General features: G+C 41.9%; 2 protein-coding genes across 3 annotated transcripts in view; one reads left to right on the top strand and one right to left on the bottom strand.

The window, feature by feature from the left end:
* The first annotated feature begins 729 nt into the window (after positions 1-729).
* TNFRSF25 (TNF receptor superfamily member 25) lies at positions 730-19,141 on the top strand. Of its 2 annotated transcripts, XM_070759031.1 has the most exons (11): positions 730-996; positions 6,626-6,704; positions 8,103-8,256; positions 10,285-10,383; positions 10,490-10,645; positions 11,709-11,790; positions 11,936-11,983; positions 12,950-12,997; positions 15,052-15,095; positions 16,197-16,325; positions 17,777-19,141. In XM_070759031.1, the coding sequence occupies exons 2-11, from the start codon at positions 6,693-6,695 to the stop codon at positions 18,127-18,129; spliced, it is 1,125 nt and encodes a 374-aa protein (XP_070615132.1). In that variant the 5' UTR covers positions 730-996; positions 6,626-6,692; the 3' UTR covers positions 18,130-19,141. The 2 variants fall into 2 exon arrangements, with proteins under 2 accessions (XP_070615132.1, XP_070615133.1); XM_070759032.1 differs by lacking the exon at positions 730-996 and having other exon boundaries at positions 5,874-6,704.
* A 4,161-nt stretch (positions 19,142-23,302) lies between these two features.
* LOC139171148 (espin-like) overlaps positions 23,303-26,084 on the bottom strand; it is a 67,216-nt gene continuing 64,434 nt past the window's right edge. The window contains exon 14 of the mRNA XM_070759030.1: positions 23,303-25,835. Coding sequence (XP_070615131.1) covers positions 25,688-25,835 — 148 coding nt within the window. The 3' untranslated portion in view covers positions 23,303-25,687. The remainder of the gene's footprint in view (positions 25,836-26,084) is intronic.

Genomic DNA, 26,084 nt, shown 5'->3' with positions numbered 1-26,084 from the left:
TAACCATCAATGGCAACCCGGCTTGCCTTTTTTAACCACGGTTATCTGGGGTGATTGCCGTACCACTCCCCTCTTTTTTTCTTTTTTCTACGAGGGAGGGGAAAACCCACAAAGCCTTTGCGTCACTCACCGCTCATAATTTCCAACGTTGTCTTTCACCCCGGTAAGAAGTTTAAGCATTTTGATCCCATTTGCATAAAAGGCGGCGGTTTTATTTTTTTATTTCCTTTCTCTTTCCCTTTTTTCAAGAAAAGACGCTCGCTCTTCAGCAAAGTTCACCCAATCACCTTCTCGGAACAAACAAACCAAAAAAAAAAAATATTGGCCAGTTTTAAGCTTTTTTTAAATAATCTTCCTTCAGACCCTAAAAAACCAGCCGGATTCATTGCCGGCCCAAATTCAATCGACAGAAAAATGAAAAGAAGGGAATGATTTTTTTTAAAATCAATTTCACTCATCCCTTAATTTTAATTTTTTAATTTTTACTATCAACCTCAACCAACCCTTAATTTTTTTAAAAAATCTCTCTCCCCAACTTTTTCAAAAGTTTCCTGCGGGATCCCTTGGCTTGAAAAAAAAAAGAAGAGCTTGCAATTTTAATTATTATTTTTGGGGTTTGTTTTTTTAAAATTGCATTTCCTTCCTGCCGTACAGAGCCGAAAAATTGCTTCTTTGCGGGTTGGTATTGACTTTCTTTCAGAGACATCTTCGGGGGGGGGGGGGGGGTTTGTCACGACTTGGAGTGTGTGTAAAGGGGGGGCTGGTTTCCTGAGCCTTTTGGTGATGGCTGGGGGGGGGAAAGAGAATCTGAAACGCTTTGTGGTCTCTTTTTAACATGAGCGATGCCTGGTGGGTGTTTTCCTACATCAGCTGCTGCGGCGAGTACCGGCGGGCATCCAATTTTGCAAAATTGCGTTTATGCAGATGGGAAAAGTGTCGGGTTAATTCTCAACTAGGCACACGGTGGATTAAGCTGCATATCATCTGTCAAAAAAGGTAAGTGCGATTCCCCCACCCCCTAGATGTCTTGCCAAGGGGCTTCTGGTCTTCTGCCTCGTTATATATAACTGGAGCATTGAGAATGCAAAGTCTCGGCGATGGGGTGTTTTCTGTTCATTCCCTGTTCCCCACCTGTCCCAATTTAACTGGGGGTCTTTTCTCCTTTGAGAAAGAATCCAAAACACCAACCTGTCTTTAAAAATCTTGGTGAGAATTTTTTTTAAAAAATAAAATCTTTTAAAAAACTTTTTAAATTAAAAAAAAAACTTTTCCAAACTGTTTTAAAAATCCTGGAAACTTGAAAACGTTTTAAGACCCTTTCAAGACTTTTAAAAACTCTTTCAAAACCTTTTAAACTTTTTTTTTTTAAAAACCCCTTAAAATTCTTAATGACCTTGCCTTAATCTCCTATATCTTTTCTTTTATTAATATATCTTTTCCTCCATTCTTCATTGATGTATTTTATTCTTTTGTCTTTTCTTCTATCCTTTCCTTGATATATATTACTATCTGTTTATTCTCTTCAATTATTGTGCATTGGATGAAATGAATAAATAAAAATAAACAAATAAAAACTACCTTATCTTAATCACCCTGAAACAGTTTTTAAAAATTGCTTGCTTTTTTTTTAAAACCCTTTGAAAGTTTTAAGGATCTTTAAAAACTATTTAAAGCTTTAAAAAAACATTTTTGAAACCTTTTATTTTTTAAAAAGAACCGTTTTGAAGTTTTAAAGAATCTTTTTTTTAAATGTAAAGCCTTTGTTTAAAAAAAACCTCTTTAAAAAGTTTTTTTTAAAATTGCTTGTAAAATCTTCAACAGTCTGTCAAACATCTCTTCCAAATCAATTTCTGGAGGGCTGGTTTGGGGATTATTTTTTTTAACCCAGGGTAGATGTTTTTTTTTCACCTGGGGAAAATTCTGATGGTTTTCATAAATGCAGAGAGGGTGATATTTTTTCTCAAAATGTTTTTTTTTCTCCTCAACATCAGTGATATTTAAAGGGCACCACCTTTTCTGAAAAATTTGGGGTTTTTTGGCAAAGGAAGCAGATCTTGTGAATGGGAGCAGGACAGAGAAATGGGAATCGGGACAGCGCCACTGGGAGGGACACCCAAGGATCATCTAGTCCAACCCTCTCTAGCATGCAAGAAAACCAGTAACCCTTCCTCCGTGAGAAGAGATTGTCCTGTTTCTCTGGAGCCACCAAAGATGGAGAACTACCATGGTTGGATAATTGAACATCAGGAAGGTGGAGATATTTGATCACACACAAAGACGCACACACTTAATTTCAACAACCTGGTTAAGTTGTTAAGCACACATACTCTTAACCTTGTTTTATGAGGTTCTCGGGTGACCCACCTCAGCTAAACGTAGCTTATTCCTGCAGTATTTTGTGCCTGTACGCACAATTATTATGTGTATTTAATTATTACTATTTGTGTGTGTGTAGGCCTCAAATGGACACCAGGTGGTGCCCTGATTTCTCCCCTAAGGGTTGCTTGATTGGAGTAGCAATTCTTCCCAGGGCCACTAGAGGGCCATCAAAGTGGCATCCCAGACCACCCCCTGGTGGACATCTGGATTAATGCAGCCAATATATGAAACCCTCCTATTCCCTTTACGAAGAACTATGGAGGCATTTCAGATGCCAGCCTTTGTAACAGATGGGGAGATTTAACAAGCTGCCATGTTAAATCTTGGCCATGATGCTAGTCCTCATGCTTTTGTTGTTTGTTTGTTTGTTTGTTTCTTTTTCCTCCCTCCCTCTTTCTTCCTTCCTCCCTTTCTTTTTTCCTTTCTCTTTTTCCTTTCTTTCTCTTCTTTCCTTCCTTTCTTTTCTCTCTTTCTTTTTCCTCCCTCTTTCTTCCTTTCCTTCTTTCTTTTTCTTTCTCTTTTTTCTTTCTTTCTCTTCCTTCCTTCCTTCCTTTTTTCTTTCTTTCTCTTTTTCCTCCCTCTTTCTTTCTTTCTTTCCTTCTTTCTTTTTCTTTCTTTCTCTTTTTCTCTTTTTTCTGTCTTTCTCTTCCTTGCTTCCTTCCTTCTTTCTTTCTTTCTTTCTTTCTTTCTCCCTCTCTCTTTCTCTCTCTCTCTCTCTCTCTCTTTCTCTTTCTCTCTTTCCACTTTACGCCCTTCCAATGTTTGCGGAGCAAGATAGGCCTACTCAGCAAATCCATGAAGGGTGCAAAAAACCCCAAGCCTCTGGGTGCTTTCATCCACGACAGGTTAAAAAAAAAACATGTGCAAAAGTGCACCCTCCTCCTTTCTGAGCGGAAAAGGGTTAAACGGGGGAGGGGGGGAGGAGATCGTATTTCGGGAAAGGAAGTCAGATTTAATCTGGAGCTGACTGTACTACGATAAGGATCATCGGAGGGTAGGGCCCACACCATGGGGCAATCTATTTTGGAAATGGCATGTCAGCTTTTGATGCTTGGAGGAGCTGGGCAAAGGGCAATGGGGGTGTGTGTGTTTATTTATTTATTTATTTATTTATTTGTTTGTTTGTTTGTCAAACATGCAAGATAGCAGGTGTTGGCATGAATATAAACAAAAGCAAAGTAGGTGCAGGTAAATTAGGACCATAGGACAGGGACGGTAGGCACAATGGTGCTTTTATGCACGCCCCTTTATCTGTCTGTCTCTCTATACATGTAAGGAAGGATGGATGGGTGGGTGAATGGAAGGAAAGAAGGAAGGAAGGAAGAAGGAGGGAAGGAGGGAGGGAGGAACATAGATAAATCCTTCCAGCTACCCACCCATCTATCTATCTATCTATCTATCTATCTATCTATCTATCTATCTATCAATCATCTATCTATCTATCTATCTATCTATCTATCTATCTATCTATCTATCATCTATCTATATCTATTCATCCATCCAACCAACCATTGAGTCTATCTACTCTATCTATCTATCTATCTGAGGTCAGTTGGGGGAAAGATCAGAAGCAACATGAGAATATATCATTTTACCGAAAGAGAAGTAGATGCTTAGAACAAACTCCCAGCAGACGTGGTTGGTCAATCCACAGGAACTGAATTGAAACATGCCTGGGATAAACATAGATCCATCCTCAGATAAAATACAGGAAAGAGTATAAGGGCAGACTAGATGGACCAGGAGGTCTTTTTCTGCTGTCAATCTTCTATGTTTCTATCCATCCATCCATCCACCCATCTATCTATCTAACTATCTACCTAGCTATGTATCTATCTCTATATCCATCCATCCAAAGAGTAGTAGATGCTTGGAACAAACTCCCAGCAGACGTGGTTGGTAAATCCACAGGAACTGAATGTAAACATGCCTGGGAGAAACATAGATATCCCGTCCTCAGATAAAATACAGGAAATTGTATAAGGGCAGACTGGATGGAACAGGAGATCTTTTTGTGCCGTCAATCTTCTATGTTTCTATGAAAACAAGTATTTTGTGTGTGTCTCGTTTTATCTCCCTACCGGGTTCTTGGGTAGTTGGGTGGCAAATGCAGTCGGAGTTCAGGCTCACAGGTGGGAAATGTGGTGAGAAGAACACCGGATGAGACCGAAAGGCAAACGTTAAATCAACCTTAAAACCAGAAGCAAACACAAAATGGGCCACAGAAGACTCCATCGAGGAATTTAAAAAAGCAACTGAGGGTCTAAAAATAAATCAAGACGTTGTAAGACGAGGAGTACCCAGGGGTAGTAGCCACTTACTAGCAGGTGGGAGTTGCACTTACCGGCTGCTCTCGGGGACTGTCGTGGGTGCATTCACAGAAATAAAAACAATGCAGAAAATCAGTGAAATCACTAGTTTCAAATCTTGCACATGGGCGCATGCGCGAAAGTGCCCAAAATTGGTGAAATCTCGTGCTCAAGATTTCACTGATTTTTGGTGATCTGTTTGCTTCTGCGCATGCGCAAAAACAAAAAAAAATGCAGGAAATTGGGGACATTGTTGACTTTTAATCTTGCACATGGACGCTCTCATACATGGACGCTCTAGCATGTGTGATTTCACCAATTTTCTGCAGTTGTTTGCTTCGACGGTTGCGCAGAAACAAAAAAACTCACCAAAATCAGTGAAAACTTGCAAGAGCATCCAAAGAAATAAAAACGAATGAATGGTTTGAAAATAAAAATAGACAAAATAATTAATACAAAATTAATTAATTTATCTATCTATCTATCTATTATCTATCTATCTATCTATCTATCTATCTATCTATCTATCTATCTATCTATCTATCTATCTTCTATCATCCATCTATCTATCTTATCTATCTTATCTATCTTATCTCTCTCTCTCTCTCTCTCTCTCTCTCTCTCTCTATCTATCTATCTATCTATCTATCTATCTATCTATCTATTTATTAGATTTGTATGCCGCCCCTTTCCGTAGACTCGGGGCGGCTCACAACACAATAAAACAGTTCATAACCAATATAATAATTTACAATTTAAAAATATTAAAAACCCCATTATTTAAGCAAACATACATACAAGCATACCATACACAAATTGAATTGAATAGGTCCGGGGGAGATGTCTCAGTTCCCCCATGCCTGACGACAAAGGTGGGTTTTAAGGAGTTTACGAAAGGCAAGGAGGATAGGGGCAGTTCTAATCTCTGGGGGGAGCTGGTTCCAAAGAGTCGGGATCGCCACAGAGAAGGCTCTTCCCCTGGGGCCCGCCAACTGACATTGTTTAGTTGACGGGACCCGGAGAAGACCCACTCTGTGGGACCTAACTGGTCGCTGGGATTCGTGCAGCAGAAGGCGGTCTCGGAGATATTCTGGTCCGATGCCATGAAGGGCTTTATAGGTGATGACCAACACTTTGAATTGTGACCGGAAATTGATCGGCAACCAATGCAGACTGTGGAGTGTTGGTGTAACATGGGCATACCTGGGGAAGCCCATGACTGCTCTCGCAGCTGCATTCTGCACGATCTGAAGTTTCCGAACACTTTTCAAAGGGAGCCCCATGTAGAGAGAATTACAGTAGTTGAACCTCGAGGTGATGAGGGCATGAGTGAAAATTAATGCCAAAGAAATAAAAATGAATGAATGAATGGTTTGAAAATAAAAATAGATAAAATAATTAATTCAAAATTAATGCCAAAGAAATAAGAATGAATGAATGAATGGTTGGAAAATAAAAATAGATAAAATAATTAATTCAAAATTAATGCCAAAGAAATAAGAATGAATGAATGAATGGTTTGAAAATAAAAATAGATAAAATAATTAATACCAAATTAATGCCAAAGAAATAAAAATGAATGAATGAATGGTTGGAAATAAAAATAGATAAAATAATTAATACCAAATTAATGCCAAAGAAATAAAAATGAATGGATGAAGGGTTGGAAAATAAAAATAGATAAAATAATTAATACCAAATTAATGCCAAAGAAATAAAAATGAATGGATGAAGGGTTGGAAAATACAAATAGATAAAATAATTAATACCAAATTAATGCCAAAGAAATAAAAATGAATGAAAGAATGGATGGAAAATACAAATAGATAAAATAATTAATACCAAATTAATGCCAAAGAAATAAAAATGAATGAAGACGAATATGTCCGAAGTCTGGGAGTCCTTTTTTATTTCGTCTTGATTTTTTTACTCTCCAGAAAAGTCTCGATAAAATCATCTAGAACAGGAGACGCCGTTTGAAGGGGCACAATTTTGGGCAGACCTATGGATAAGAAGGCAAGTATCCTCAACAAGGTACAAACCACGGTTTGTTTTAAAGCAGAGTTCATAGGAAAGATAGGGAGTTTTCGACCTACGACCATAAGCCATGCCGGTCATTAAGTGGGTCCTCCTCGCGCGATTGCGCCGAATTGAACGACTTTTTAATTGGGTCCATCGTGAAACCTCAGCGAATGCTGCGACCATCACAACAACCTCCGAAATGACGTGGATTAACATTTCGGACACTGGGTAACTGCTTTGTATTTATGACGGCGGTATGATCCCCTTTTTGTAACAAGCCAAGTCCAGGATTCGCTTAACGGCGGTGTGGCTAACATAGCAACTGCGATAATTCGCTTAACAGTTGTGGCCAGGAAAGTTGTAAAACGGGGCCCAAATCTGGCTTCACAGAGGACTCGCTTTGCGACGGAAATTCGGAGGCTCCATTGTGTTGTTATGTCGAGGATTATTCTTGTATTTATCAATCTTGGCAACTCTAATGTTCTGTTGAGCTCTCTAATAGAATCCTCCCACAAATGCACAGAGACAATTTCAGACACACACGTTTGAAAATTCAAAACAATGTTCTTTATAATGAAAATTCACTTAAACCAAGCCCTCTTTTGGTATAGCAAAGAGCACTCGTCTCCAAACAAACTGGTAATTTGTACAAGTCCCTTATCAGTTCTGTGATACTTAGCTTGCAGCTTTGAGGCAATTCACAGTCCTTCTTCTTTCACAAAGTGAAATACACTTTGCCCTGGTTTAGTTTCACAACGGGGAAAAATCAGCACACAAAAAGTCAGTAAAGCAGTCACGAAACATGATCAGATAATCCTCCACAATGCCCAAACCCACAGGCTGCTCTTTACAGCAGCCTCACTAATTACCACAGCCCCACCCAACCACAGGTGTCCTCATTTTCTTTGATAATAATCTCTCAGTTGTTGTTGCCTATGCATCGCTCTCCGCATGCGTGGCTGTATCATTAACTCTTGTTCTGAATCCAAGGAGGAGCTAAATAATTTATCTCCTTCTGAGTTGTCTGCCACACTCTCCTCCTCCCTGTCACTCCTGTCTTCTTGGTCAGAGGAGCCTTCATCATCAGATTCCACCGGGGCAAAACAGGCCTGCAGCATGTGGATGTCTCCCCCACATCCACAGTCCCTGGGGCAGGAGCTGGGCCAGAGCTAACCACAACATCTAAAGATGAGTTCAATTCCCAGAATTCCCCAGTCAGCTAGTCTGGATTTTTAAGAAAATCTCCACCCACTTTTTTTTGGGGGGGCAAAAAATAAATAAATTACTGTCTGCCTTTTTCCAGCCTAGGCTTTCAAAGGAGCCCCAAAGGTCATCAAGTCCAACCCTGAAAACCCGAAGCAGGGCTTCTCACCTCCTCTCCTTCCCTTGTAGATCTTCCTGGTGAGTCTGTTGCTCTTCTCCATTGGATCCCAAGTTCTGGATGGCGTGAAGGATGTGAGGAAGATATTCCGAGAAGAGGAAGGATCAGCTTTGAGGAGGAAAAAAAGCTTGAGATCCATAGGGTGGGAAAACCAGAGCAGCCCTGGTAGGTCGCATGGTTTCAATTAAAGAAAACGGGGTTGGGCTAGATGATCTCTTGAGTTCTGTTGGAACAAGAGTCCATGAAAATGAATGTCGGGTAAGTGTCTCTCTCTCTCATTCTCTCTCTCCTCATCCCAACCTTACAAGGTGCTTGTTATGGAGAAAATGGGGGAAGGAATGTATGTTGGATAGATTTGCTACCTTGAGTTATTTGTAAAAATGAAGGTGCGATAAAAAAGAAAAGAAAGAAAGAAAGAAAGAAAGAAAGAAAGAAAGATGATGGATGGATGGTCGGATGGATAGATTTTATTTATTTATTTATTTATTCAATTTTTATGCCACCCTTCTCTTTAGACTCGGGGCGGCTTACAACATGTTAGCAATAGCACTTTTTAACAGAGCCAGCATAGATAGATGATAGATGGATAGATAGATGATAGACAGACAGACAGATACTTAGATTAGATAGATTAGATATAGAAATAGACAGAGAGATAGTGTTGTGGTTCAGTCTGAGTCTCCTCAGGGAACGGCTGACCCTCTGCCGGCTCCCTGCTCAGAGGGGGAGGATGAGGAACAGGAGGAGGAGGAGGAGGCCCAGGCAGACGGGGAGGAGGAATATCAGGCCGAGGGAGAGGGAGAACAGCCTGAGTCCCCCGGGGTGGAGCTCTCCCCAGCAAGCAGCCTGGAGTCCTTAGATGAAAATGCACAAGCCATCATCGATCTCAGGCAGAGAAGAGCAGCACAACGAAGGGGACAATTAGCCAGGTATTTCCAGCCCTAAATAGGCAACAGCTGGGTTTGGGTGTGGTTCTCCCCAGAAAGGCTGAAAAGGCAGACCCACCCTTCCTGTATTGTGGAGTATTATCTTTGGGAGTCCTGGGACCTGGCTGTGATCTTTGGCGTCTCTGATTCTGGCTTGTGGCCTTGAAGGCTGAAACCTTGGGGGGGAAGGGTCTTATTCTCTACAGTGGTGTGTGTGCCAGCAAGAAGTCTGCTGTATTGTCTGGCCGTCCTGACTCTGCTGTGAAGCCTCATAGCCTGCCTGTGTGGAAGAACAGGTTTTTCTCTGTGTTTGTTTTTCAAACTATAAAGTGCCTTTGCTTTTACCAGCGTGTCTGGCTGCTTTTTTCAGTTGGTGTTGAAGTCTGGGGGCACCCAGACAGAACAGATAGATGGATGGATGGATGGATGGATAGATGCATAGATGGATGGATGGATGGTTAGATGGATAGATACTTAGATTTATTAGAGATGGATGGATGGATGGATAGATAGATAGACAGATAGATAGATAGATGGATAGAGATGGAAGGAGGAGGGAGGGAGGGTAGAAAGAAGGAAGAAAGAAAAAGAAAGAATGAAAAAGAAAGATGATGGATGGATGGATGGATGGATGGATGATGGATGGATGGATGGATAGATAGATACTTAGATTAGATAGATTAAATATAGAGATAGATGGATGGATGGATGGATGGATGGATGGATGGATAGATAGATAGATAGATAGTAGATAGATTAGATAGTTAGAATGACAGATGAATAGAGTAGATGGATGGATGGATGGATGGAGATAGATAGATAGATAGATAGAGATGAAAGGAGGAGGGAAAGAGGAGAAGGAAGCATGGGAGGGAGGGAAGAAGGAAGAAAGGAAAAGAAAGAAAGAAAGAAAGAAAAAGAAAGATGATAGATGAATGGATGGATGAATGGATAGATGATAGATAGATGGATAGATAGAGAGAGAGAGGGATGGATGGATGGATAGATAGAGATGGAAGGAAGAAAGGGAGGGAGGGAGGAAGAAAGGAAAAAAAAGAGAGAAAGAGGAAAAGAGAAAGAAAGAGAGAGAGAGAAAGGGAGGGAGGGAGAGAAAGGGAGGGAGAGAGAGAGAGAGAGAGAGGGGGAAAGAAGCTGGTCAGGGCAATCTTCAGCCCTTATAATGTACACATTACTCACACTGCCACCATTCCTGGGGGAAAAAAGCAGCTTTCTCACTTGCTCCTTGCCTCCTTCTCCCCCCTGCAAGGACCCTCCTATTTGAGGCACGCAGAGAAGGCCACCCCCTGCCCCAAAGGAACCTACAGCTACTACGGTGAGAAGTGTTTAACGTGCAAATCTTGCACAGGTGAGATCTGAGAGCTCATTGGGTGGGTTGCAACCGGCTGAATTCTCACCACCAACTGGGAGGTGTCAATGGTTTTTTGCGCATCCAAAGTGCTTTATTTTTGCAGGTGATCACATAATTTCACTGCGGGAATGCCGAGACAACCAGGACACCGAATGTGGTTGCGTGGATGGCTATTTCAACAAAATGAACCTTCCCAGCCTATTGAGCTGCAGTAAATGCACCAACTGCAGTGCTTTGGGCAGAGAGACGCTGCAGGCCTGTAAGTACATGTGGTTGGCGCTAATTTTACATATATACAGTGGCGCCTCTACTTGTGAACTTAATTCGTTCCGTGACCAGGTTCTTAAGTAGAAAGGTTTGTAAGAAGAAGCCATTTTTTCCCATAGGAATCAATGTAAAAGCAAATAATGCGTGCAATTGGGGAAACCCTGCCTTTTCTGGCCCTGTTTCCTCCCAGGAGATTCCTAGAGAGACCTCTCAGAGGCTTCTCCCTGCCTTTTCTGGCCCTGTTTCCTCCCAGGAGATTCCTAGAGAGACCTCTCAGAGGCTTCTCCCTGCCTTTTCTGGCCCTGTTTCCTCCCAGGAGATTCCTAGGGAGACCACTCAGAGGCTTCTCCCTGCCTTTTCCAGCCCTGTTTCCTCCCAGAAGATTCCTACAGAGGCCCCACGGAGGCTTCTCCCCGCCTTTTCTGGTCCCATTTCCTCCCAGGAGATTCCTGGAGAGGCCCCAGGGAGGCTTCACCCCACCTTTTCCGACCTTGTTTCCTCCCAGAAGGTTCCTAGAGAGGCCCCACGGAGGCTTCTCCCCACCTTTTCCAGCCCTGTTTCCTCCCAGGAGATTCCTAGAGAGATCCCACAAAGGCTTCTCCCTGCCTTTTCCGGTTACATTTTCGAAGGCTCGGGTTTGTAAATGAAAAATAGTTCTTGAGAAGAGGCAAAAAAATCTTGAACACCCGGTTCTTATCTGGAAAAGTTTGTAATTAGAGGTGTTTGTAGGTAGAGGTACCACTGTATTTTAAAAGATTTAAAAAATAATAATAATTTAACAATTAATTTAACGTACAACTGCAATTGAGTGCCAATTTTGTCCCGTAACTAAGTAGGGACAGTGGTTAAATAAGTTTTGGCTTCCCATTATGACTTCCCTTGCTGCCGCCATTAAGCGAAATCGCCTCAAGTTAATTTTTATTCGCAAGGTGGTTTGTTCAGCAACGCTTTGCCCCGTTTCTACTAGCTTCCTTGCGACGGTTCTTAAATGAATCCTTGCCTTGATTAATTGAAGATTTTTAAGAGAAAGCAGACAAGCTTTTTCCTCTTTTAAGGTGAGCGAGACGCCAACGGCGAGTGTGGATCCTGCTTTTCTGGCTTTTGCGACTCTGAAGAGACCTGCATGCCATGCCCGACGTAAGCCCCACCCGGCCCCCTCCTCTCATCCATATTGGGGTGGGGTGGGGGACGGAGTTTGGGTGCCCCGAGCTCAGAATAATGTGTTTTCTTTATCATGTAAATAATCATGATTTCTTTCTTATTGTGAATTTCTTTTATTTAGAGAAAGACCCTCCATGATGGTGTCTAATAGGATCAGCTTGACCACCAGGTAAGTGGACAGCCCCTTCAATCCTCCCCTGGACCCCCCAATCTCCCCCACAGCCCCCCAATGCAAGGGCGAGTGAAGTCTAACTTACCTCGCTGATGGTTTTCTCCCTCCTGCGCAGTTCAGTGATGAAAAGTCCCCCCAAAATATTTTTTTTAAAAAACATTAAAAAGATGGTAACCACATGCACAGTGCTGGAATTCAGTTTCTGCACATGCACAGAAGGGGAAAAAATTAAATAAAAAATAAAAAAATATGGCGGTGCCCATGGACTGACTTAAAATATTGCTTAAAAGCCCTAGCTCTCAAGCTAATATTTTAGAATCAGAGGTCCTGGCTCAATTGAAGAAGAGAAGGAAGAGGGAAAGAAAGAAAAAAGGAAGGAAGGAGGGATGAAGTAAAGAAGAAGAAGAAGAAGAAAGAGAGAGAGAAAGTAAACAAGATAAACAGAGAAGAAAGGAAGGAAGGAAAATAAATGAGGGAGGGAAAGACAAAGGATAAACAAGAGAAATGAAAAAAAGAAGGAAGGAATGTAAATGGGGGAGGGAGACAGAAAGAAAATAAATAGAAGAAAGAAGAAAGGAAGGAAGGAAAAAGAGAAGGGGAAGAAAGGAAGGAAATATATGTGGGATGGAGAGACAAAGAGGAAACAAGAGAAATTAAAAAAGGAAAGAAGGAATGTAAATGGGAGAGGGAGACAGAAAGAAAGTAAACAGAAAAGAAAGAAAGAAAGAAAGAAAGAAAGAAAGAAAGAAAGAAAGAAAGAAAGAAAGATGGACAGGGCAACCTTCAGATCTTTTAATGTAAATTGCAACCTCCCAAGCTGCAATTTTACTAATTGACTAAATTTTACTAGAGATAGTCCTCGCTTTACCACAATTGAGCCAAAAATCTCTGTGGCTCAACGAGAGAGTGGTAGTAGTTGTCGAGCGGGTGATTCCTTTCTTATTGTGAATTTCTTTTATTTAGAGAAAGACCCTCCACGATGGTGTCTAATAGGATCAGCTTGACCACCAGGTAAGTGGACAGCCCCTTCAATCCTCCCCTGGACCCCCCAATCTCCCCCACAGCCCCCCAATGCAAGGGCGAGTGAGGTCTATCTTACCTCGCTGATGGTTTTCTCCCTCCTGCGCAGTTCAGTGATGAAAAGTCCCCCCAAAATTATTTTTTAAAAAAACATTTAAAAGATGGTAACCACATGCACAGTGCTGGAACTCAGTTTCTGCACATGCACAGAAGGGGAAAAATTAAATAAAAAAAAAATATGGCGGTGCCCACGGACTGACTTAAAATATTGCTTAAAAGCCCTACCTCTCAAGCTGATATTTTAGAATCAGAGGTCCTGGCTCAATTGAAGAAGAGAAGGAAGAGGGAAGGAAAGAAAAAAGGAAGGAAGGAAGGAGGGATGAAGTAAAGAAGAAGAAAGAGAGAGAGAGAGAAAGTAAACAAGATAAACGGAGAAGGAAGGAAGGAAGGAAGGAAAATAAATGAGGGAGGGAGAGACAAAGAGTAAACAAGGGAAAGGAAAAAAAGAAGGAAGGAATGTAAATGGGAGAGGGAGACAGAAAGAAAATAAATAGAAGAAAGAAGAAAGGAAGGAAGGAAGGAAAAAGAGAAGGGGAAGAAGGGAAGGAAATAAGTGAGGGATGGAGAGACAAAGAGTAAACAAGAGAAATAAAAAAAGGAAAGAAGGAATGTAAATGGGAGAGGGAGACAGAAAGAAAGTAAATAGAAAAGAAAGAAATAAAGAAAGAAAGATGGACAGGGCAACCTTCAGATCTTTTAATGTAAATTGCAACCTCCCAAGCTGCAATTTTACTAATTGACTAAATTTTACTAGAGACGGTCCTCGCTTTACCACAATTGAGCCAAAAATCTCTGTGGCTCAATGAGAGAGTGGTAGTAGTTATCGAGCGGGTGATTCCTTTCGTATTGTGAATTTCTTTTATTTAGAGAAAGACCCTCCATGATGGTGTCTAATAGGATCAGCTTGACCACCAGGTAAATGAACAGCCCCTTCAATCCTCCCTTGGACCCCCCAATCTCCCCCACAGCCCCCCAATGCAGGGGCGAGTGAGGTCTAACTTACCTCGCTGATGGTTTTCTCCCTCCTGCGCAGTTCAGTGATGAAAAGTCCCCCCAAAATATTTTTTTTAAAAAACATTAAAAAGATGGTAACCACATGCACAGTGCTGGAACTCAGTTTCTGCACATGCACAGAAGGAAAGAAAGAAAGAAAGAAAAAAGGAAGGAAGGAAGGAGGGAGGGATGAAGTAAAGAAGAAGAAGAAGAAGAAAGAGAGAGAGAGAGAGAGAAAGTAAACAAGATAAACAGAGAAGGAAGGAAGGAAGGAAAATAAATGAGGAAGGGAGACACAAAGAGAAAACAAGGGAAAGGAAAAAAAAGAAGGAAGGAATGTAAATGGGAGAGGGAGACAGAAAGAAAATAAATAGAAGAAAGAAGAAAGGAAGGAAGGAAGGAAAAAGAGAAGGGGAAGAAGGGAAGGAAATAAGTGAGGGATGGAGAGACAAAGAGTAAACAAGAGAAATAAAAAAAGGAAGGAAGGAATGTAAGTGGGAGTGAGAGAGAGAAAGAAATAAACAGAATAGAAAGAAAGAAAGAAAGAAAGAAAGAAAGATGGATAGGGTAACCTTCAGATCTTTAAATGTAAATTGCAACCTCCCAAGCTGCAATTTTACTAACTGACTAAATTTTACTAGAGATAGTCCTCGCTTTACCACAATTGAGCCAAAAATCTCTGTGGCTCAACGAGAGAGTGGTAGTAGTTGTCGAGCGGGTGATTCATTTAAACGCTGCACGGTTCACTTAACAAACTCAACGATTCACTTAGCCACCTAAGCAGGAAAAATGTAAAAGTAAAAATTGAGCCTCGCTCATGGAAACGCTGTACCTTAGCGACGGGAATTTGGATTCCCAAAATGAGGACCGCCTGTGAAGCCCCTGATTCTTTTTGGGATACAAATCCCGGTAGGATTAGCACACCCCCCCCGTCCGTTTCATCCTGTTGAAAAGCAACGGTACCTTTCCTAAAATAACATTTTCTCTCCTAGTGTGATTGCCCAAAGTGAGCAGTGCAACATGGTGTGTAAACTCGGTAGGTGGTCTCGGTGATTATCCCCCCCTCCAATTTGTGGCATGCCAAAGCGACGGTTGACGGAGATTGGAAGAGCTGAGATTCAGGGTTTTGGGATGGGGTGAGGCCCAGGCAAATTTGTCTGGTTGGGATGGAACCCCACCAGGAGATCCCAGAGAAGACAGTAAGACTCTTAAGTTGAAAAAACACCTCAGAATATTAGATTTTTATTGTATTTTATATTTTTCGTTTAGTTCAGATTTTTTATTTCTTTTCATTTTGGAGTTTTATTTGAATTTAGCTTACATTTTTATTTTATTTTAAAGACTTAGTTTACTTTCTATTTTTACTTTTGATTCTTACTTTGTTTCATTTTAGACTTTTGTATGTTGGCTTTTTATTTTATTTTAAACTTCTGTTTTCTTTAAGAGGTTAATTTTTTTATTTTAGATTTTATGTGATGTTTTAGCTTTTCTTTTACTTTATTTTTTAAATATAATTTTATTTTAGATTTTATATTATATATTTACATTGCCTTGCCTGGCCTTTTATTTTATTTTAATTTCATAGAGGAAACGAGACATGTTTTAACACCGAGGGCTTGCAAGCAAGCTTAGAGGAAAAAAACAATAACCCCTACACATTTGTTTGATCGACCTGATATTTTATTCATTTTAGAATTTGGAAGGGTAGCTTTTTATTTTATTTTAGACTTGTTTTCTTTCAGATGTTAATTTTTAATATTAGATTTTATGTGATGTTTTATATGAGCTTTTATTCTAGATTTTTATTTTATAGTTTTGCTTTTAATTACATTTTACTTTGGATATTTTTTAAATATAATTTGATTTTAGATTTTAACTTATATTTTTTCATTGCCTGGCCTGGCCTATCGGTTTCATTTTATTTTAATTTCATAGAGGAAACGAAACACATTTTAACACTGGGGGTCTTGCAAGCAAGCTTAGAGGGGGGGAGGGGAACCACAAATCCATACACGTTTGCATAATCAATATTTAATTTTTCTGCAATTACGCAGAGAAGCCAATTTAGAATGTGGCGTGGATCGGCTCCTGGAAAAATCTTGATTTTTGCTTGATTTTGCTCTTTTTCTGGTCTCAGCTGTAGGTGTCTCTGGGTGTATTTTCATCTTGGCCGGAGCCCTGGCTCTCTATTTTAAGAAGAGGAAAATGACTTCTGTTTTGAAAGCAATCCCTCCTTCGAATATCTACAGTAGCAAACCCCATTTCGGTAACTTTTTCCCCCAATTCTGCTCTTTTATTTATTCGCTACAGGTAGTCCTCAAATGATGCTGCCAAACTGAGCCCGACGTTGCCTTTACAGTAGTACCTCTACTTACGAACTTAACTCATTCCAAGACCAGGTTCTTAAGTAGAAAAGTTTGTAAGGAGCAATTTTTCCCATAGGAAGCAATGTAAAAGCAAATAATGTGCGCAATTGGGGAAACCACAGGGAGGGTGGAGGCCCTGTTTCCTCCCAGGAGTTTCCTAGAGAGGCCCCACGGAGGCTTCTCCCTGCCTTTTCCAGCCCTGTTTCCTCCTAGGAGATTCCTAGAGAGGCCCCACGGAGGCTTCTTCTTGCCTTTTCCGGCCCTGTATCCTCCCAGGAGATTCCTAGAGAGGCCCCACGGAGGCTTCTCCCTGCCTTTTCCAGCCCTGTTTCCTCCTAGGAGATTCCTAGAGAGGTCCCACAGAGGCTTCTCCTTGCCTTTTCCGGCCCTGTATCCTCCCAGGAGATTCCTAGAAAGGCCCCATGGAGGCTTCTCCTTGCCTTTGCCGGCCCTGTTTCCTCCCAGAAGATTCTCGAGAGGCCCCATGAAGGCTTCTCCCCGCCTTTTCTGGCCCTGTTTCCTCCCAGGAAATTCCTAGAGAGGCCCCATGGAGGCTTCTCTCTGCCTTTTCCGGTTACAGTTTCGGAGGCTTGGGTTTGTAAGTGGAAAATGGTCATTAAACGACAAAGAAATAATTAAACAAATGCTTGTAAATTGAGGATTACCTATTTTGCACTGCCTGTTCAGGCGGGCGTTCCTATTTACCGCCACTGGGGATCGCGTGCGCACATCTGAGTGAGATTTGGCTTCTGCGCATGCGCATGATGTGAAATCTCATAAGAGGAAGCACGGGTGCGGGAGATTTCAGTTACTTCTCTCCTGCATCCTCATGCGCAGCTCCCAATGACTGACGGGCGGGTGCACACATCCAAGCAAGATTTAGCTTCTGTGCATGCGCAGGAAGTTAAATCTTGCGAGAGGACATTTGCAAGAAAAATATTTTGGCAATTTGGGGTGATTTTTTCCCCCTTCCGCACATGTGCAGAGGCAAAAAACCTCACCGAAATCTCATGCATCTGTACGTCCTCTCGCGAGATTTCACTTCCTGTGCATGCACAGAAGCCCCAATCTTGCTTGGACATGCGCTGGTCACCGAGAGTCATGCGCATAGCTCCATTTTTTGCTACCGGTATGCAATGTGGCCATACCTGTTGCTTTTGAGAATGTAGCACTCCAGACTTTGCTAGCAGAGACCAAATAGTGGCTTGTTCCCATAGCCCATTTTTCCTCCGTCATCTTTCCGCCAGCCTGATGGGATTTGTAGTCCAATCCATCTGGAGGGACTCATGTTAGACTGGGGTCCCTAACCTCCCTAACCCAGGGGGCTGGCTAATTCCCTGCTGTTTTCCAGGCAGTCCTGTCTCCACGATTCCCGAGATGATCTTGCTGACAGACAAAGAGCCCCCGCCTTCCCGCACTCTGCAACAAGGGCGGAATCTCTACACCGTCATCAACGCCGTGCCCGTACGACGTTGGAAAGAGTTTGTGAGAGGCCTGGGACTGCAGGACAGAGAAATCGAGCTGGTGGAACTGGAGCACTCTCAGTTCCGCGAGCAGCAGTACGAGATGTTGAAATGCTGGTGTCAACAGCGGGGCGCTTCCTTGGGGGCCATTTTGGATGCCCTGGAGGCCATGCAGCTGGGCGGCTGCGCCCAGGAACTGACTGAGAAGCTGCAGGCGGAGCATCTGTGGTGCAACCCCTAAGGCCCACGGCAACGGGAGCACTCCTCACACGTGGAGATATGTCACGGTCGAGTCGGTGAACGAGCGGCGGAATGGGACAACTCGTGCGGCCAGGACCATCTCACCGCACCCAACTCACCACAGTCCACTCGCTGCAACCAACTCTGCACAGTCCTATTGCCGCCGTTAACTTGCCATGGGACGCAGCGACCAACTCACAAGCAGAACATGTTGCCGCCGGAAAATTCTACACAGGATAACTCGACACGGTAAACATTATCCGCCACTGTTTCTTCGACATTGTTTCCATTTTTGTGGTAATGGGCAAAATAGAAATTACGTCGAAGAAACGGTGGGGAGTCACATTTATTGCATCGAGTTATCCTGCGTGGAATTTTTGGCGAGTTGAGCGTGGCGAGTTGTCCTAGACCTACGAGCGCAGCGCTGCTGATGTATAGCTCGAAGCTGGAAATGCTTGGAGCATTTGGACTGGACTCTAATGGATGGCACCCAGTTGCTTGAAATCCTTGGACTCGTTCACAACCTGTTCGTTCGTCTTCTGCGCAAAATATACCTCGTGGATCTCCTTGCGAAGGGGAAATACAAGCGGACAGCGGGCGCCGCACTACCGATATTGACCGAGCCATCAAAAATATTTTGCCTAACAGCGTGAAACTCACTACTTGTTGACAAATAGACCCCATCTTTAGACAGATCAGTCCGACATAACGCTAGGCAACGCAAGGCATTACTTGAATTTTATTACAGTGTTTCTGTTTTGAACGCCGGAATGCAAGTTAATTCTCAACGTAGAACCATTCCAAATGTGAATCCATAGTCCTCGATCCGCCCTATGACAACCCTGCTCGCCAACATTCGAAAAGCGTAACAAGCCTACCCTACAGGGCTGTTAGGGTGAGATTTTGAGTCTGGCTCGCTCAGGAGGGTTCAGGCACTGCAACAGGTTGTAGTAGACATTGTATGTCACTTTTTAAATAAAACGTTTAATCTGTCCTTCGGGAGGACAAAGGCATCGATATTCTGCAGACTGGTTTTTTTCTTTGTGGAATATTTTAGCCTGCGAGAGGATTTGTCTTCAGGTCGGCCTCAGTCTACCCATCCGCAGAAGAGGCACAACGCTGACTTTTCAAACAGTGGCAGGAAAAATGATGGACGTGTCCATCTCGTATCTGACTAAAATGTTTGTAACCGTTCGCTGGGTAAAACGCTGCATCGCAGGACAAAACCAAGCAGGCGTTGCGCGCAAATGAGATTTCGGCACTCCCGTTACTACCGGTGAACTGTGCACGTAGCTTTAGGTCTCTGGCGTTTATGCACGTATGTCCCGGTGAAATTTTGCTTCTGCACATGCGCAGAAAACAAAATCTCGTGAGGGGATGTGCGCACAAGAGAGATTTCGGCAATTTTTTGCTTTCGCGCATACGTGGAAGCAGAAAAATAACCGAAATCTCTCTCACACACATGCTGGCAAACTGAGCCCGATGTTGCCTTTACAGTAGTACCTCTACATACGAACTTAACTCATTCCACGACCGGGTTCTTAAATAGAAAAGCAAATAATGTGTGCGATTGGGTAAAACAAAGGGAGGGTGGAGGCCATGTTTCCTCCCAGGAGATTCCTAGAGAGGTCCCACGGAGACTTCCCCCCGCCTTTTCTGGCCCTGTTTCCTCCCAGGAGATTCCTAGAGGCCCTACTAGATTTTCCTTGCTGCGCGAGTACGCGCAAAAGAAAGATTTCGGCGATTTTTTGCTTCCGCGTGTACCTGGAAGCAAAAAAAATCACCAAAATCGCTCTCTCACGCACACGTCCCCTCACGAGATTTTGCTTCCTGTGTATGTGTGCACACGACAGAAATTTCGGTGGTTTTTTGCTTCTGCGCGTACACAGAAGCCAAAAAATCGCCAAAATCTCTCTTGCGCACGTCCCCTCATGAGATTTTGCTCGCAGAGCATGCGTGTGTGAGAGAGAAATTTTGGCAATTTTGGTTTGATTCTGCATATGCGCAGATGCAAAAAATCACCGAAATCTCACACGCGCCCCCCCTCAGAAAATTTTGCTTCTTGTGCATGTTTTACTACTGGTGTGGTGTTCTCGTCCGTACCGGTAGAAATTTGATACTGGACAAAATATTGTCCACCGAGGGACCTCAAACAAACTTAACTGACACGATGAGCCCCAAATTTGTGACCCCCCCGATTCCTGCAAAATTGAAATTTGGCAATAAAATCTCAGAAAATGTTCTTTGGGGTCCAGAAATCTTTTGTCTGTGCTGTACAGTTCAAAGGGGACCTGCTTTCAAGCCAAACGTAGCTTTGGATACAGGTGGTCCTCAACAAACAACCATGATGGAGGCCAAAACGTCCGCCGTTCAGCGAGACAGTTGCGAAGGGAGTTCTTCCCCAGGTTACGGCCTCACTTGCCACTGTCGCTAAGTAGATCCCTACGTTTCTGGACACCTGTGATCGCCATATATACGAGCCAACTGCCAAGTGTCTGGAATTTTGGCTGCAAAATTTTTCCCATGGCCTAGCAAAAAGTGGTTGCGAGTCCCATTTTTTTTCAGCGCCGTCGTTAACTAAGTAAATGCTTGTAAGTTGAGGACTACCTGTATCTTTCTCAATTTTTAAGAACTATTCTAGGAAATTGAAGAATCTGGTCAGGAAATTTCTCTGTACGGAATATGACCCAATGAGCTGAGGGTTGTGGAATGGACATTAAAGTCCTTCTTGTAAGAGTACCTCACTTTCCTTGCCTAATTGGGAGTCCAAAATCTTTGTTTTCCTCACTGGCAAGTTCTTTCCTTTAGGATTGCCTTGTTTTTTAATTTTATTTCATTTTATATGAAATTTCTCAAATTTCTCATCAGGAATTGTGGTTTTTGCAACGATTCTACGAATTGGGGCCAATTCATTCTTTAAAGGATCGGAGGTTTATAGATATACAGTGGTACCTCATGATACGAACTTAATTGGTTCCAGGAGGAGGTTCGTAAGGTGAAAAGTTCGTAAGACAAAACAATGTCTCCCATAGGAATCAATGTAAAAGCAAATAACGCATGCAAATCCTTCAGGAAAATCCCAAACTTTAGAAGGGAGGCGAACAGAGGGCAGGGAGGAGCAGCTAAAGGGGGTGGGTGGAAGAAGCAAGGCTAGGCTAAAGGGTGAATGGGAAGGAAGAAAGGCAAGGGGGGTGCCCCTCCCTTTTCTTTCTTCAAAAGACACCCTTTCAGTGCCTGTGCAAGCACGCTGTTCTCCTACTTTTTAAAATGCAAACTCTTTCCCCCTCCAAGCCGCCCCTCCCTTTTCTTTCTTCAAAAAAGGGGGGGAAAAGAAACCCCTACATCCCAGCAGCAGTGGCTTGGGTTCGTAAGGTGAAAATAGTTCGGAAGAAGAGGCAAAAAAATCTTAAACACCGAGTTCGTATCTCGAAAAGTTCGTTAGAAAAGGCGTTCGTAAGATGAGGTACCACTGTATATTGTATATTGTATATATAAAGAATTGTCATAAAAATGCAAGTTCCAGGTATAGTTATAAATTATTATTATTATTATTATTATTATTATTATTATTATTATTATTATTTAGATTTATTAGATTTGCATGCCGCCCTTCTCTGAAGAGGCAGTAGCCCTCACAGTCTCCAGAACGTTTAAAATTGATTTAAAACTGATTTCGTCAGAGTGTAAAATCCCCATTGAAGAGATGCTTGCTTTCATGCAATGACTAAAATAGAAACCTAGAAACCTAGAAGATTGACGGCAGATAAAGACCTCCTGGTCCATCTCGTCTGCCCTTATACTCTTTCCTGTATTTTATCTTAGGATGGGTCTATGTTTATCTCAGGCATGTTTACATTCAGTGACTGTGGATTGACCAACCACGTCTGCTGAAACGTTTGTTCCAAGCATCTACTACTCTTTCAGTCAAATAATATTTTCTCCCATTACTTCTGATCTTTCTCCCAACTGACCTCAGATTGTGCCCCCTTGTTCTTGGGTTCATTTTCCTATTGAAAACACTTCCCTCCTGAACCTTATTTAACCCTTTCATATATTTAAATATTTCATTCGTGTTCCCCACTTTTCCTTCTGTCCTCCAGACTATACAGATCGTGTTCATGAAGTCTTTCCTGGTAAGTTTGATGCTGAAGACCTTCCACCGTTTTTGTAGCCCGTCTTTGGACCCGTTTAATTTGATCAATCTCTTTTTGTAGGTGAGGTCTCCAGAACTGAACACAGTATATTCCAAATGGGGTCTCACCAGCGCTCTATACAGCGGGGCCACAATCTCCCTCATCCTGCTTGTGACTAAATTAAAAATGACTAAATTGAGTGGCATTGCATAAAAGCAAGCATCTCTTCAATGGGGATTTTACACTCTGACGACACCAGTAGAGGACTGACGGAAGCTTAGTAGTATTTTTAGTAGTTTTAAATCAATTTTAAACGTTCCGGAGATGGTGATGGCTACTGCCTCTTCATGTATGTATGTATGTATGTATATACACATATACATATACTTAAAGACACATACATACACACATGTATGTATGCATGTATGTATGTATATTAACTCCAGACTTTTTGCCACTATTATTTGCCACATGCAAATAATAATAATAATAATAATAATAATAATAATAATAATAATATTACTGACTACAAGCATAGACATGATGCTGCGGCACAGATGATCCACTGGAACTTGTGCCAGAACTACCATTTACCAGTGGCAAAGAACTGGTGGGATCATAAGCCCAAAAAAGTGGTCGAAAATGAGCAAGCAAAACTACTGTGGGACCTGCGACTTCAGACTGACCAAATTCTGAAGCATAACACACCAGACATTGTGATCATGGAGAAAAAGAAAGTATGGATCATCGACATCGCAATCCCAGGAGACAGCAGAATTGAGGAGAAGCAGCTAGAGAAATTAGTGAAATACGAAGATCTAAAATTCGAGCTGAAACGACTCTGGCATAAGCCTGTGAAAGTGGTCCCAGTGGTATTTGGCACACTGGGCGCAGTGCCAAAGGATCTCAACGGACATTTGAAAACCATCGGAATTGACAAAATCTCCATCTGTCAATTGTAAAAGGCTGCTTTACTGGGATCGGCAAACATAATTCGCCGCTACATCACGTAGTCCTAGGTGCTTGGGAAGCGCCCGACTGGTGATGAAATACGAAATCCAGCATAGTGATCTCGTTTGCTGTGTTGTACTGACATAATAATAATAATGATAATAATAATAATAATAATAATAATAATAATAATAATATTATTTTAAATACATTTCCTGGTCTCACAATTGAATTCTTTGATCTGCAAGGTGACCATTAAGAATCGTGCTAAATTAAGGCAGGCTGTTGAATTGTGGTTAAGCTGTTGCCTTGCATGCAAACAAATCTTGGTTTAACGGCTGATGCTTCCAGGAAGTCAGATATACATACAAGTAGTCCTCAATTTATGACCACAATTGAGCCCAACCCATTTCTGTTGCTAAGCGAGATGGTTGTTAAGTGAGTTTTGCCCTGCTTTATGACCTTGCTTGCCACAGTGAATCACTCCCGTTGTTGCATTAGTAACCCAGTTGTTAACGGAATCTGACTTTGCTGGTCAGGTCACAAAGGACAACGCAACTCACGTGACCAAGGGTCATAAGTGTGAAAAATGGTTTCAGTGTAACTTCAAAAAGTCACTAAATAAATGATTGTAAGTGCAGGACTACTTGTACTGACCTCCGAATTGGCCAATCTGTGCTCAGCAGTGCCAGCTATGGAAAATTTGGGTTATCTGCAATTTTCTTTCTCCAGAATTTGCTTAACTTTAAGGTGGGGTGTATCTTCAAAACAGACCAGATGTTGGTTTAAAATTATATCCCACCCTTGTCAGTTGGACAATTAAAGTCGCCTGCATTGAGCAAAGACTGATGTTTGAACAAAGAAATTTAGGTAAATGAGGGATCGAGAGGGAGAGATCCTCAAAGCATCTGACTTTGGGTTGATGGACATTTAGCAAAATGAACGATTGAGAAGGACAGATCTTGGAAGGACCTGGGTTTGGGTTCAGCAACGGGACATTTTGAAAAACGAGTAATCGAGAGAGAGGAGAGATCCCAAAGGATTTGGGGTTGAACGAATAGAAATTTAACAAAATAAATAATCGAGAGAGACAGATCCTGGATGGATCTAGTTTTGGTTTGAACGAGTGGACATTTTGAAAAATGAATGATTGAGAGAGACAGACAGATCCCAAAGGGATTTGGGGTTGAATAAATAATTTTTTAAAAAATGAGTGATCGAGAGAGACAGATCCCGGAAGGATCTGGTTTCGGTTTGAACAAGTAGACATTTTGCAAAATGAGTGTTTGAGAGAGACAGATCCCAAAGGGATTTGGGGTGGAACGAATAGAAATTTAAGAAAATGAGTGATCGAGAGGGACAGATCCCAGAAAGATCAGGTTTTGGGTTGAACAAGCAGACATTTCGCAAAATGAGCAATCGAGAGAGACAAATCCCAAAATGATTTAGGGTTGAACAAATAGAAATTTAACAAAACAAGTGATCGAGAGAGATGGATCCCAGAAGGATCTGGTTTTGGGTTGAACGAGTGGACATTTTGCAAAACGAGTGATTGAAAGTGACAAATTTAAGGTTAAACAAATGGAATTATAACAAAACGAGCGATTGAGAGGGATAGGTGCCAGAAGGATCTGGTTTTGGGTTGAACGAGTGGACATTTTGCAAAATGAGTGATTGAAAGAGACAAATTTAAGGTTAAACAAATAGAATTATAACAAAACGAGAGATTGAGAGGGATAGGTGCCAGAAGGATCTGGTTTTGGGTTGAACGAATGGACATTTTGCAAAACGAGTGATTGAAAGTGACAAATTTAAGGTTAAACAAATGGAATTATAACAAAACGAGCGATTGAGAGGGATAGGTGCCAGAAGGATCTGGTTTTGGGTTGAACGAGTGGACATTTTGCAAAACAAGTGATTGAAAGAGACAAATTTAAGGTTAAACAAATGGAATTATAACAAAACGAGCGATTGAGAGGGATAGGTGCCAGAAGGATCTGGTTTTGGGTTGAACGAGTGGACATTTTGCAAAATGAGTGATTGAAAGAGACAAATTTAAGGTTAAACAAATAGAATTATAACAAAACGAGAGATTGAGAGGGATAGGTGCCAGAAGGATCTGGTTTTGGGTTGAACGAATGGACATTTTGCAAAACGAGTGATTGAAAGTGACAAATTTAAGGTTAAACAAATGGAATTATAACAAAACGAGCGATTGAGAGGGATAGGTCCCAGAAGGATCTGGTTTTGGGTTGAACGAGAGGACATTTCACAAAATGGAGGATTTGGAGTCGAACGAATGGAAATTTAACAGAAAGAGCAATCGAGAGGGAGAGGCCCTGGGTGGATTCGGTAATGAACACATAAGATCTGGAGACTGCGAACCAGGAGACATGAATCTCTGTTTTTCCCGCCACCGCCAAGTTCTTGGATTGAAACAGGCGTCCCCCACCCCACCCCAAGCGTGGAGAAGGCTTAATACTTCGCCATGTCTCCTTTTTTGAGGATAATCTGCCTTTGCCACGGGGTCAGTTTGTTCTCGTCAAAGCCGAGAGTCTTTAGCTTTTCCGCTTGTTCCTTCTCCTTCTCTTCCTCGATCCGTCGCAGTTTTTCTTCCTCTCGTCTGTCGGAAAAGAAACGAGAGGAGCAAACAGAAGATTAAACAGAACGGAGATGCAGAACACAAACATGGAATTTATTTTATCAATGGCTGGAAAAAAATAGGGGGGGAAGATAACAATTAGGAATATAATTTGCATTGTTAAGCAAACAAAACAACCCAGACAACATGAGATTTATTACACACTAATTAAATGTAATAGTAGAAAATGAATAAAACTTTATTTTAAAAAAAGAAGAAGAAAAGAAATGA

This window comes from Erythrolamprus reginae, chromosome 8 (assembly GCF_031021105.1).
Source record: "Erythrolamprus reginae isolate rEryReg1 chromosome 8, rEryReg1.hap1, whole genome shotgun sequence".
NCBI lineage: Eukaryota > Metazoa > Chordata > Lepidosauria > Squamata > Dipsadidae > Erythrolamprus > Erythrolamprus reginae.
The sequence above is the reverse complement of the archived record's forward strand: the minus strand, read 5'-3'. Positions and strand labels throughout refer to the sequence as shown.